This window comes from Ictalurus furcatus, chromosome 21 (genome assembly GCF_023375685.1).
Source record: "Ictalurus furcatus strain D&B chromosome 21, Billie_1.0, whole genome shotgun sequence".
NCBI lineage: Eukaryota > Metazoa > Chordata > Actinopteri > Siluriformes > Ictaluridae > Ictalurus > Ictalurus furcatus.
This window is the reverse complement of record NC_071275.1, coordinates 9966882-9980170: the sequence shown is the minus strand read 5'-3', so window position 1 is coordinate 9980170 and position 13289 is coordinate 9966882. Positions and strand designations below refer to the sequence as shown.

Below are 13289 nucleotides of genomic sequence, written 5' to 3'. Positions count from 1 at the left end.
ACGTAGTGTTATTGATTTATTGATGATTTGAGTTCATTTCATTCACAGACACTTTCATAACTTATTTGAATGTATGATGTATTTATTTGGCTTTTCTTAATCATGGACTCTGTCAGAGAATATTTGTAGAGGTGACTGTTTCTTTGGTTTATGTTGAGACTGGAAGATGTATTGAAGAGATTTTGTTCTGGTATTTCTGCTTTTTTAAATAATCCTTTTCCCATGTGGTACATAAGACACTGGTTCTTAAATTGCGATCCATGATTCCTTTCATTTTATTAAAATGGTGGACATCACAATGCAGGTTTATCAAAGTTATTACTGTTTTTCTTTTCACTGATCACTTGAATTGAACAGGTTTAATTCAAACCTGAATAGCTCCAACAAGTCAACCTATAAGTAATATCAACTTGGATGAAATGTGGTCTCTTGGTGGAACATTCAGGTATTTAAAAAAGCTCCATTGCTCCAGTGAACAGCAAAAATATTAAATAATATGCTTAATATTTCAATAATTCACTCCCCAATCATAATACATATGCGTCCAGGTTTTAGACTTGTTCTACTCTTGACTTTTGAAGTAAAAATTTGATGTTTCCCAATATGGCGGAGCTCACAGAAATTTGATTAGCACTCTATGCTAACCATAATTACAGTGATAATGCTCACTGAGACCTTTTTCTGGGAAATTTACAAACATATCTGAGGGAAACGATGATGTTCCTCACACTTTTGTGTTGTTTATACTGCCATGCTTTCTTTATGTTGTCTGTAGAAGAGTCTTCTACAAACTGGGTAGCGAAATAAAGGCCTTGTGCTTGGTGTTCATGTTCCTCAGTTGCCTAGCAACAGTGTTCAACGTCCTTGTTATTTCACAATCAAGACTTTACAAGATAAGACACCAATAAACAGATATTAAACACTTGACTACATTTGAGAAAATTCTGTAAATTGCTGAACTAATTATTTTTAAAACAAATGTTTCTGTGTATGTTTTGCTTTCTCATGACAAATTTGGATGAAAATAAGCAACTCACTGTCATTATATTTATTTTATTTTAGCTGACTACTCCCTTATTATCACAATTTTTATAATTTTGCCTCAGAGGCTGGATTCTGGCTATGTGCTTTGGTAATGTACATTTACTGTATTCGTAAGGCTGAAGCATAAACAATAGACTTTAGTCTGTTTTCTCTGTTACATTCGAACATAATTATACAGTGCATAGCATAAGTATTCACCCCCTTGAACCTCTCTGCCTTTTGTAGTGTTACAACCAGAAAAAGACATAATGTATACAAAATAACACATAATATTGCAATTGGGGGGGGGGGGGTGAAGTTGATATAGTTTGTAAAATCATTGACACATATAAAAAATAAAATAAAATGATATTATATTCATGAATAGATATTCACTGCCATTCTGGTGCCACACTGCAAAATGCAAGGGTGTAAATACTTGAAAGGGATATATTTATTTGAAAGCTATATTGAATTATACATCTTCAATTATAGATGGTGTGCTTGCATTGTGTTGCTAGTCATTTTTGTTATTGCAACACTTTAGGAGAAGGTTTGTCTAGGAAGTTTTGTCCTGCTGCTATCTATAGAATTTCACTTGCATCAGCCTACTTTTAGGTCTGAGGTAACTTTAAGTCAAACTATTAAAATGTGTGTTCACTGGACAAAAATATGGCAAGCTGGAACAGATTTCAGATCTTTAGACCTTCATCTATTACTAATATAAAATTATTATTATTATTATTATTATTATTATTATTATTATTATTATTGACTGTTTCTAATGACTGCAAAGACATGTAAATAAAGAACTGTTGCATCCATCACTAATTTGTGTCTGAGTGATCTGTAATTATAATTATAATAATAATTTAATAATTATTAATAATTACCATATAATTATGATGATATAGATTGTCATCTTTTCCAAATTCATCGCCATACCACCAATTCCTCACATTTCCATTTAAAATGGAGAGTTTCTCAGTAATTCGACATAAAACTGATTTATGGCGAGTTGCATATAGTTGCTCAGTGGCTTGACTCTATCATGGTCTGATATGCCAGTTGTTTGAGAATGATGTTAAACAAATCACAGAAATGATTTGACGGTTAGGAAGGCAAAGAAGATACCAAATATCACAGTTTCAGAATGATATCCAGGTAATTATTGGGTTTACCCAATTTTCAACTCGACTATTGGATGTCACGTCCATCAAACACCCTCAGAAACAAAGGGTACTAAGCTGTACTCTTCCTTGTCACTTGTCACAAAGCACACAGTACTGCAATTCGTCTCAAACTGGTTCCAGGAACACGACAAGGAGTTCGGTGTACTTCTATACAGCACCTTACATGTTTACCACTTAAACATGTTGTTTTATAATTCTTGCAGTGAAATTATTACTCGCAAGTTCCCAAACTGTGCAAACATTACAAAGACCAAAGACACATAATGCACGTACTGTAAGACATAAAGTGACCAACATTGCAGGACAATACAGTGCAGGAAAATAACAATAAATATCTTTGTACAGAATGCACATTGCAAAATGCAAGTGCATTTGATACATACTATAGACATTATGTACATTAATCTGGGGTGTATGTGTGTGATGTGTGTACTGTTGGAATTTATGATATGATAAAACAGTCCAGGTCCTTGCAGGTGCAACTGGGTGTGTGTGAGCGATTTAAAGGGCCCAGTATTCGTGTGGTGTTCCTAATAAAGTGACTGGGGAGGATATTTAACCACGCACGAACCCTTGTTGTGTTGCATGGTTTACTGGCTCTGTTTTCAGAAATGTGGCCTCGTGCTTTCGCCTGGCTTTCCTCAAAATAAATAATGCATGAAACGTGGCGGTGCGACCAATCAGACGCGTCGACTGAAGGCGAGCCTCCGGAATAGCAGCCAATCAGCGCGAAGGAACCGGATCCGTGTTGTCATGTGACGGGGGGCCTCCGAGAAAATGCCAACATGGAAGCGAGGCAAGGACGAGATCTTCAGCTACAATAATACGAAAAAGGGACCTAGGTCCAGGCCAAGTTTTGTTTAATTACACACCGGAACTTTGCATCCGTCACACTTTGGAGGTAATGGGCAACAATACGTCATTTTGTAACGGTTAAATGCGTAATGTTTAAAGTTGCACGCGGGGTTTAGGAAAAGGAATGGGGGGCGCTTCTCGATGACCCTGCGTTGCAAAAACGCAGATTCCGTGTTTTTCGCGTGTGCGCTTTTTCTCTGCGACACGTGTGTAGGGTGTTTTTCAGGTGGATTTTTGCTGAGATCGTTAACTAGCTACGAGTTTTTCTTTTAATCCCATCGCGATTTTTTTTACGTAAACGATTTGCGAATCCGGAGCGCTGACGCACTTTTTGCGTTACTGGAATTGTGGCTGCGCACGTTTTGCGCAGAACAGACTTTCAAAGTATTCATTTAAAAATAAAAAAAAATAAAAAAAGACACATGCATTTTAAGAGCAACAGAAATCCAATATACAAAAAAAAAATCGATTATTTGATATTTATAATATACAGTTAACTCCAAAAAAATATGACTAACATGCACTGAGCTTGTTCAAAGCTTAAACATATGGTGACGTTGTATAGTTTCATTTTAATGCATTAGAAAACTAATTGCAAAATTATTGGCAAAACAGTTTGAGTCGATGTGACTTAGATTTTGCTCGTTTTTCAAAAATATTTTTTTCAATGGTACATTTTGTGTTCATTTCACTTCACATTCGTGTAGGTTTTCTTTTGCATTACATTTTCTTAACATAAAACGTTAAGTCTTCTTCACTAGTTTAATGTTTTTATTTTCTGCAAAACACTCATTTCAAAATTATCAGCACCCCTATGCATGTCGTGGTGTGCCAATCATTTTCCATTTGACTATATCATAGGCTAAAAGTTTACAATTTAAATTTTTACTTCTTTACGGTTTCCCTGCTTATTTGTATTCAGTCGACTTTTACATTTTACGTCACTTTTTCGTCGCATAATTTATTTTTACTAGTGTAATTTTTAAACAGTGATTGCAAATATTTTCTTCGTGTACCAGTTCGCTATATTATAAGATTATAGGATTGAGTATTCTCTGTTATGTTTGCATTTATTTCAATTTTACATTCGTGTATCCCATGTTAATAATACACACACTTTAAAATGCTTTATGTGTTATTTACTTCCACCATAATTTTGTTTCTTTCTTGTGCTCTAGGGGTATTAAAGCGAGGCACCTGCGGTGATACACTCCCTCACTCACCTGCCTTTTTTTTTTTAAATATCCGGACTGTAATAAATGGTTTCATTAAGTGATAAACCAGTGGCCATTGCTAATGACTCGCTTATGCTGCTCACGCTGCCCTGCATGGAGGTGGGGGGCAGTGAAGGAGGCAGCTCAGTCTCCTGCTCCAGCCCCGAGACGGGCGACACTGCCACCGGTCTGGGTGAAGAAGAAGAGGAAGATGGTCTCTTGAACTTTGACTTCACTTCAGGCACGGAGGAAGTTCCCAGATTTCCGGATTTCACCTTGCACGTTTCGAGCAGCTTCTCTCCGACTCTTGAGGACATCGAGGAGTTCTTGATGGAGAAGATGGATCCAGAAGAAAAAGACCTCGTCATTCCAGACACAAAAACAGAGCAGGCGGTAGATAAAGACGCGCCATCTCCTGCGAGTCAGCTAAACAGTACGACAGTCAAATCTTCCGCCCAAACCCCCACTAGTCAGAACACTAGTGCTACAGCTAGCTCTGCTCCAGTGTTAGTTGGCGCTCCAGTGGTGCTGCAGATTCAGCCCGTGCAGATCAGCCACCCGCTTCCCCAAACGAACCCCCCTGCCAACGGGCTGCGGGTGGCCCACCTGGTGCTGGGTGTCCAGGGTGGGCAGAATGTTGCCCTGCTCTACCCTCCGGTGCCCTCTGCGACCGTGCTGCCCATCGTGGGTGAGACAGGATGCCAAGACCAAAAGTATGTGAAGATCGCCCCGTTGCCTATCGCGTTTAGGGCGGTTGGCATAGCAGCGACCAGCTTGGTCAAAGCCATCCCTCCATGCTCACCCAGGACATCCACGGAAAACCTGCGTGTGCACAAGTGTTCCCATCCAGGGTGCGAGAAGATGTATACCAAGAGCAGCCACCTGAAGGCCCACTTCCGAAGACACACAGGGGAGAAGCCATACCTGTGCAGCTGGCCAGACTGCGGCTGGAGGTGAGGGGTTTTACAGTTCTCATTTTTTTCCAAATGTATTTTATTTCTATATTGTTTTTAGCCTGTTTCAGTTATTGACATTATTTAATATTATTCTAAAATATCACTCGTTTTATGTGTTTTTTCATTTTATATTATATATTAATTGCCATTTATTTATATGAAGGGTGCCAGTATTTCTGAAGTTGACTATAGATGTATAAGTAATCACACATAAATATATTTTCTTGTTCAGGAGGTGTGTTTTGTCCATATTGTGTGCTTTATTTTCTTTTCTTTTTTTTTAAAACCCCAACAATTTCACCTTACTATGCTCGTAGGTTCTCCCGGTCGGATGAATTATCCCGTCATCGCCGTTCACACTCGGGCGTGAAGCCTTACAAATGCACGATGTGCGACAAGAAGTTCGCCAGGAGCGACCACCTGTCCAAACACACTAAGGTGCACAGGAGCCCGCGCGCGAGCAGACTGGCCAGACCGAGCGTCTGAAGCAGCACCGTCCTTCCACTAAACCGTGAAAAGCTAGATCTTCCTTTATTTTCCACTTTCCTTCCTTCCTTCCTTCTTCCTCTTGCTTAGTTTTCTCCAGATCTGTGCTTTTCTCGGTGCTAACGCTGGCTAACTTGAACCTCAGGGATGTGATTGTTCAGCCCCGAAGCAGCCCCGCTGCACACAACTCACTACCCTTGTATGCTCTTGATGGAAATCGGAATTGGGAGATTTTGATGCAAAAATCCGGCACGAGGATAAGCATGGTGCTAAACTGGTGCGTTTTTGTGAATATTCCCTAGTAATCTGAATCGGAAAAAGGACTTTGAAAAAGCTTCGAAGTCCAGATGTGAGCATGTCTCCAGACTGCCTTATATTTAAAGCAGTGTCTTTCCTAAGCATCATGTATACCGGCTTGTAAAGGTGAAAAAAAAAAGTCTTGTGTATGCTGTGTATGCTAAAACGGACAAACAGATAATCCTGATTTTTCTTTTTCTAAATATGCACTTCAGCTTGAATTGGATAATCGTTATATCACGGAATAGTATCTAATGTATAGCACTTAAGGTAAGGGTTTAACAGTTCCTGCCTCTGAAAATCAATGCAAGGTCCAGTGTGATTGTTTTTTTGTACCGTGATGTATCTTGATGTAACTTTCTTACCTTTTTTTTTTTTTTTTTTTCGTACTAATGCCTGATGTTACTGATTTTATTTCCCTTTTTTTTTCTTTTCTTTTTTCTACCTGTCCTCTTCCCGGCCCAATCACATCCCTGATTGAACCAAATCATGTTAAAGTGCGTCTATGCTGTGCCTCGAATCTCTTTCAGATTGTTGAGAGAGGCTAATATGCCAAACCAGAGATCCCGGTTATCAGTGGGACTTTGGCGTTTGACTACGTTTTAAGGAATTACCGCTCATGTACTGTAAAAACACTCATAAGCTAAAGGAAGAGGGATGCATCGATACAGATACCGGTATCTGGTATCAGATACTGTGCTTATTTACTCGTACTCGAACAAATAAAATAAATAAATCACCTGATACCATGTGACGTAAGACTAATGTACGCTGTCGGGTTAACGGACAGACGACGGTGAGAGACGGTGATCCGGATGTATTTCATGAGTAACGATGGCGTTCAGAGCAAACTGTGGCTTTACTTCTACTCCTACTCCTGATAAACCATCTTCAGTAGAAAACTCCAGCTAGTAAAAGCTAACAAGGCGAGAAAAAATATCTACAGATGACGCCAGGCGAGTGAAATTATTGGCAGTTGTTCTTCCGTTATGAGTCGTTAACGACGAGGGACTTTAAATACAGCTGTACAAAAGCGCTTTTCTGGACCATCCCAAAACTCTGCTCTTTTCCCCTGCAGCCCAATACGAGCAGACTAATGTAGCTAGCTAAAGCACTTCGTTTTAAGTTACATAGCTAATGCTATAAAGAGCGATCCTAGTAGCATAAACACACGAACACGCTACGTGTGCGCTTTTCACGGTCGCTGTTTGAAACACAAAAGGAAATGTTCAAAAAACAAAAAACGGTATCGATGCATCCCTGCTAGGGACAGCAAATCCAAACTTGAGGTTTATAAGCTACGTTTAAGAGCAGAGCTGTATAGTGTTTCAGTTCATCAGTAGCAGATGAATGTTTCGTATTTCGTATTCTAACGTTTCGATATTAATGAAGCTATCCTGTTATGATTGTAAATCATCAATCAGTGAAGGGTTTTTGTTTGTTTGTTTTTGTTTTTTTTTACTCCGTCCTTTAAGTTCCGTTCTTTTAAAGAGAGCTGATCAATAGCTCATAAATCTTCCTCACTATTGCCTTTATGGAACATCTGGTGTTATGGTTAATTACATTTTTCACTGGTTAATTTACTGGTTAATTACTAACTCCAGCTCTTGTACGAGCAGACTTCGAGTAACATGTTACAGTGGTCGGTGGTGCTCACATAACGAGGGTGCTTTTATGTTGTTATTTTTCTGTTTCAATACTGTATTTAGTACACCCTCGTCACTTCCGCTTGGGCGGAATCTTGCGAAAGCAACGAAATCGTCGGCCGTAGGTCCAGAAATCACTGCGTTCCGACACGATTTTATTTTACGATTATATAAAAACGTAACAAAATGGTGGACAAAGGTGTTTTAAAAAGCCAAAGCAGTTACAAAAACGTAAGGAATACTGTACAAACGACATTCGTGATGTTGTAGGAATACATACGGAAGTGTTTTGGTATTTTTGTAGCACAGCTATTTATCAACAATTCCAAATTCTCCAATCGTCCGTAAAACAAATTAACACCTGTTATCGCTTACATTATACTAGCTTTAAATGGTCATTCCTTCACCGTCGTCTCTCACCGTTTCCCGAAGTTGATAAGACAATTTAATAAAACGCAGCTTGTCACGTTATCGAGAAACCGCAAAATGCAACCTCGTCTGTTACAGCTTTAGACTGTTATAAAGCGTCAGCACTGGAGACTCCTTCCGTAAACGTTAAATAAACATCTCCTTACAGATTCAACAATTATACATGTTTTTTTAAAAATCCGTTTACGTGGGCCGTGGGATTTGCGGCTGTGGTACGGTCCGAGCTGCCGTAATAGAAAACTAATCAGCACCTCCCAACCAATCAGAATCCAGAATTCGGCAGCGCTGTGGTGTAAATTAAAATAACAAATATTGAAGACGCTGTCATTAAAAAAAAAAAAAAAAAATTTTTTTTGAACACCTGGATGTTTTGTTTCAGTTCAATAACACGATTCAGAATAAAGGAAAGTAAATGGAAAGGAAAGAGTAATCTTCTCGCTGTCGGATCCCCAACGCGACTCTAAATGAGCGCTTTATTAAAGGTGGACGCGTTTGGAGGATAAAAATGTTAAGCCTGTCGATAAAAAGCTCTTAGTATTAATTGTGAAAGCAAAAATACGTGGTGCCTAAAGTGTCTAATTAGAAGGGCGGGGCAGTGTGACGATATAGTATCGATATCGTGATAAATTACGCCACAATACATTTTTTTCTGAGATATCACGGATCTTGTGATACCACTTTTTTTTTTAATAATTCAAAATGTTTTTAACGATCAAATTTTGCACTTGGTTTTTAAAAAACATTCTAAATCTATAGAAATGTTTTTTCTCCTTTTTCATTGTGGAGTCATTCATTTTTGTAGACACAAAATAAGGCCCCCCCCCCCCCCCCCGTTTTGTTTGACACAGCACTAATGCTGTCCTGCTTGACATTTCTAATATCGTGACGCAAGTTGCGTATCATAGAAATGTCTTTGTGATATGATACGATATATGTGATATGATATATTTTTGGCATATCATGCTCTCTGAGTATTTCGAGTGATTTTAAGATTTGACTAGATTTAGATTGTTCCAGTATAGTAGTCATTGCTAATATTTCTCAAGTCACCAAACATTTAATAATAAACACTTTTACAATGAGGTCGATTGAACTAAAATTCTAATAGCATATTCATAAACTTTCGACTGGCAGTGAACGTAACATTGGAGTTTCTACGTTCAATCTGGATTTTGTGTCACAAGTTCATGCACAGATTGCTAAGAGGACGTCAATGAGGGCATCTTAAAACCAGTATTGAAACACGTTTCGTGACCTCTTTTGATTTTTCACTTCTTTGTTGAAGATATGTGCTATATATATTTTTTTTCCAATTTTTTTTTTCCTTCTCAGCAGCTGGCCATCTCCCTGTCCGTTCCCTCTCACTCCTTTGCCTTACCAGACTCGCATTAATGCATTAACACTTTAATTTCAACATTAAAGCCATCCAGTATAGCTGCTCAGCCATGTAACTGGAGATGTTTAGGTTATATTTTTTTGAATAACTGAAGAAAATAAATGTTATTTTCCTATGTACGACAATAAAACAAGAAGCAATTCACTGAAAAGCTCTAGCGGTTCTTTCACGTTGCATAAAAACTGTTACGCAATTTGCACTTCTTCTGAAGGAACGGGCCTTCATAACACATTCATAAGCATTTAAAAAAAAAAAAAACATTAAAGGAAATTGGAGGGATTTTTATTTATGAAATATGAAAAACCGAGGTTTTATGTTATATATTTTTTTTTTTACATTAATGACAGGACTCGATTCTTCTTCCAAATTCTACATCATCTTAGTTTCTCATGTTTATAAGCATTCATAAATCCTTTATAAAGCCTTTCTTGAGGATTTATGTAAGGTTTATATCCAAACTCGTGTGTGTTAACATCAATACTAAAAGCTAGCTTATAATTTGCACATTTTTAATTAATTTATTTATTTATTTTAGAAATCCTCCAGAATCCTTTACATATTCATAATATATAATATACATACATATATGTGTGTGTGTGTGTGTGTGTAATGAATGTATTATGAAGGGTCAATGTAGATACCTTGAATATTAAAACAGTATTTATAAGTACTGTATAGAGCTTGAAATGTGACATTTTTAAAATATAGCAGCTTGTTGTTTTTTTGTTTTTTTTTATAGACCAAATACATATAGCGCCTTTCAATGCTTTGGCTGTTCATAACACATTTACAAGCATTACATAAATCTCTTACAGTATAAAGCAATTCTGGAGAATTTATATAAGGCTTTTCCCCCCCACACTTGTGAGGTGACATTACAGTTTTTATGATTTAGGTTATAGAAGAGCTCTCAGTTGTTGTGTTTGTTGTTTTTTTGTCTAATGACCAAAAGAACATTCATGATGCTTTATGCCATTTTCTTTTAAGTATTGACCTGTTATGCCAGCTTTTGTATTTATGTATCTACTTAATAGAAAGACTTGTGTTAATTTGGGTTTAGGACACTAATATAAAGCACCATGCCGTTGTAATGTACAGCTTCTACGTCTTCATTCATTCATTCATTCATTCATTCATTCATTCAGTCATTTATTTATTTATTTATTTATTTATTATCCCATATTGTTCTCGAACTCAATCATGCCTTTATAACACTGTTATGAAGCACTAGTGTATACTTTCTACGCATTTCAGAAGCCCATATATGTTGCTATGTAAATGGGAATGAAATGACTGCTTCATAAACTTTACATGGATCCTCCGTGATTGCTTTATGAGAGATTTATGCGGCGTTTATGAATGTCTTATGAAGGGTCTGTGTAGATACCCGTTAAATCATTCTACCTTTTTCTTTTAAAGCATGTTAGCCTGTTCCTTAAAGACCAGACTCATCCGGCAAAAGTCAGAGAAAATTATTTCTGCATTATGTCGAAGAATACATGTCGTTCTGTTACGCATTATAACAGGGTTATTCACTTTTCTTGTGACATCGGATACACGTTATATAAAATCTCTTAACGTGACTGCACAATTTTTGACATAAGCTCTACATGAATTCTCCAGCGTTGTCTTATGACAGAGATTTATTCAAAGCTTATGAACATGTTATGAAGGCCCTATGTAGGTACGCTTTAAATATGTTATATATTGTAGATGATCGTTTTTTTTTTCCATTTAAAATATGGTCGCCTGCTTGTCAAAGACCAAACTCCTCCGGGAAAAGTCAGAAAAGATTATTTCTGGGTTGTTCTGATAAATTACCGGAGGTGAAGCAGCTCGGTTTTTAAATATTAAAGATATTACATATGTCATATTACAGACACTGTAATATATTGCCTGTTGTACTGGATTACACGTTTATCTTCCCCACCTAGAGTCTCCGAATTGAAGCTGTTTCGAGGGTTTTTCCGTAGCAGATTGTCTCTGCAGCGTTGTCTAAAGCATGTGGGAAAGGAATCTGAGTATCGGCCCTGGAAGCTGGACGGCCTGTTAAACAGGAATGTCTGGCTCTCTGCGGTGAATTTTTAAGGCCTGGTGTGGGTTTAAAAAGCATAGCAGACTCGGAATAACTGGCAGGTTCAGAAGCCAGCTGTTGTTTTTGTTTAAAATACCATTCCATCATCAAAAAAAACAACCTGGGCGTTTGTAAAAGATTAAGCCGTTGGAGATGGAGAAGTTTAAAGGTGGGAATTTCAACATTTGATTCGATTTTGATGCACACTGTTTAAAAAAATATGTCTGTACATTTACACTTACTTACTGGTAGCGGAGTTGGCAGGTAGGTACTGTTATTAATATTTACAGCATTCGTACTGCAATGTTCATTTACAGTAATGGTACGGTATGTCATACTGGATTTTTTAAGTTATGCCTATTTTGCCCATTTTTGATACCTAGGTTTAACTGTCAACAAAAAATGTCCCCATTTTCTAATAGAGGATAATTTTATTGTTGATGCGCTCAAACCTGTTGATGCATCACCAGATTTTGACGGGTTTAGGGACTGAATAAAAAAATGTCTGATTGATAAAAAAGTCTTCTGAAAGCTGTGGGCCTGCTGTTTTATTGCACAGCTATTTACTGTTGGTTTATTTTCCCAGACAAAATAACAACACCACAACCATTCTTTTTTTTTTTTTTTACCTTGCTGTTAGATTTGTACACTTTAGACCCTTTTAGCAATTTTATGTTTAAAAAAGAGCCAAGCGACAAGTCCTAGTGACTACTTGATACAGCTCTACAGCTCGCATCACAGCTGCTGGTTATAAAAGTTGGGACAGCAAATTCACTCAACTGAATGAGTGTGTAAGATCTGACTGAATCACATTTGCATGAGCCCAGTGATATTCCCAACAATCACCGTTGTTTCCAACTTCCAATCACTTCACGTCGTTGTTCCCAACAACCAATCACCGATCACCGTTGTTGGGAACAACCAGTCGCTTTGTTCCCGACAACTAATCACTGATCTTATTTGTTCTCAACAACCAACCACTGATCACCATTGTTTAAAAAAACAACAAAAAAACAATCACTAATCATCATTGTTCCTGACGACCAACCACTGATCACCATTGTTCTCAATGACTAATCACTCATCAACATAGTTCCAAATGACCAATCACTGACCACCATTGCTCCCAATGACCAATCACTGATCACTTTTGTTTCCAACTTCCAATCCGTTCTCATCGTTGTTCCCAACAAACAATCGCTGATCTCCATTGTTCTCAACAACCAACCACTGATCACCATTGTTCTCAACAACTAATCACTGATCTTCACTGTTCCCAACAACCACCCGCACAAATAAACAATCACTAATTGCCATTTTTCCTGATGACTAACCACTGATCACCATTGTTCTCAATGACTAATCACTCATCAACATAGTTCCAAATGACCAATCACTGATCACGATTTTTCCCCAATGACTAATCAGTGATCACCATTACTTGTCCACACATGCACTTCTTCGTTCTTCATTTTAAACTCTCTTCTTGGCAATATTTACAAATACTAAAGCAAGATTTCCATCTGTAACTGGCTCCTCACTACCACTGCTTCATTTTGTCTACATTCTTGGTAGAAATTATATAGTTTTGTAAATACATAAACTGTTAGATTGATTGAGGTGCTGTGACAAAAGAAGACCACTATCATTAAGAAATATGTTTTAATCTATTACTCTCTATTCTGGAAAAAACAACAAAATCTATTCCATAATGTTCTAG

At 37.5% G+C, this 13289-nt stretch overlaps 1 protein-coding gene across 1 annotated transcript in view; it reads left to right on the top strand.

The window, feature by feature from the left end:
- Positions 1-12681, top strand: part of LOC128624689 (solute carrier family 45 member 3-like) — a 28206-nt gene extending 15525 nt beyond the window's left edge. Inside the window, exons 7-8 of the mRNA XM_053652351.1 lie at positions 4339-5238; positions 5559-12681. Of these exons, the coding sequence (XP_053508326.1) occupies positions 4339-5238; positions 5559-5727 (1069 nt within the window). The 3' untranslated portion in view covers positions 5728-12681. The remainder of the gene's footprint in view (positions 1-4338; positions 5239-5558) is intronic.
- Positions 12682-13289: the final 608 nt, after the last annotated feature.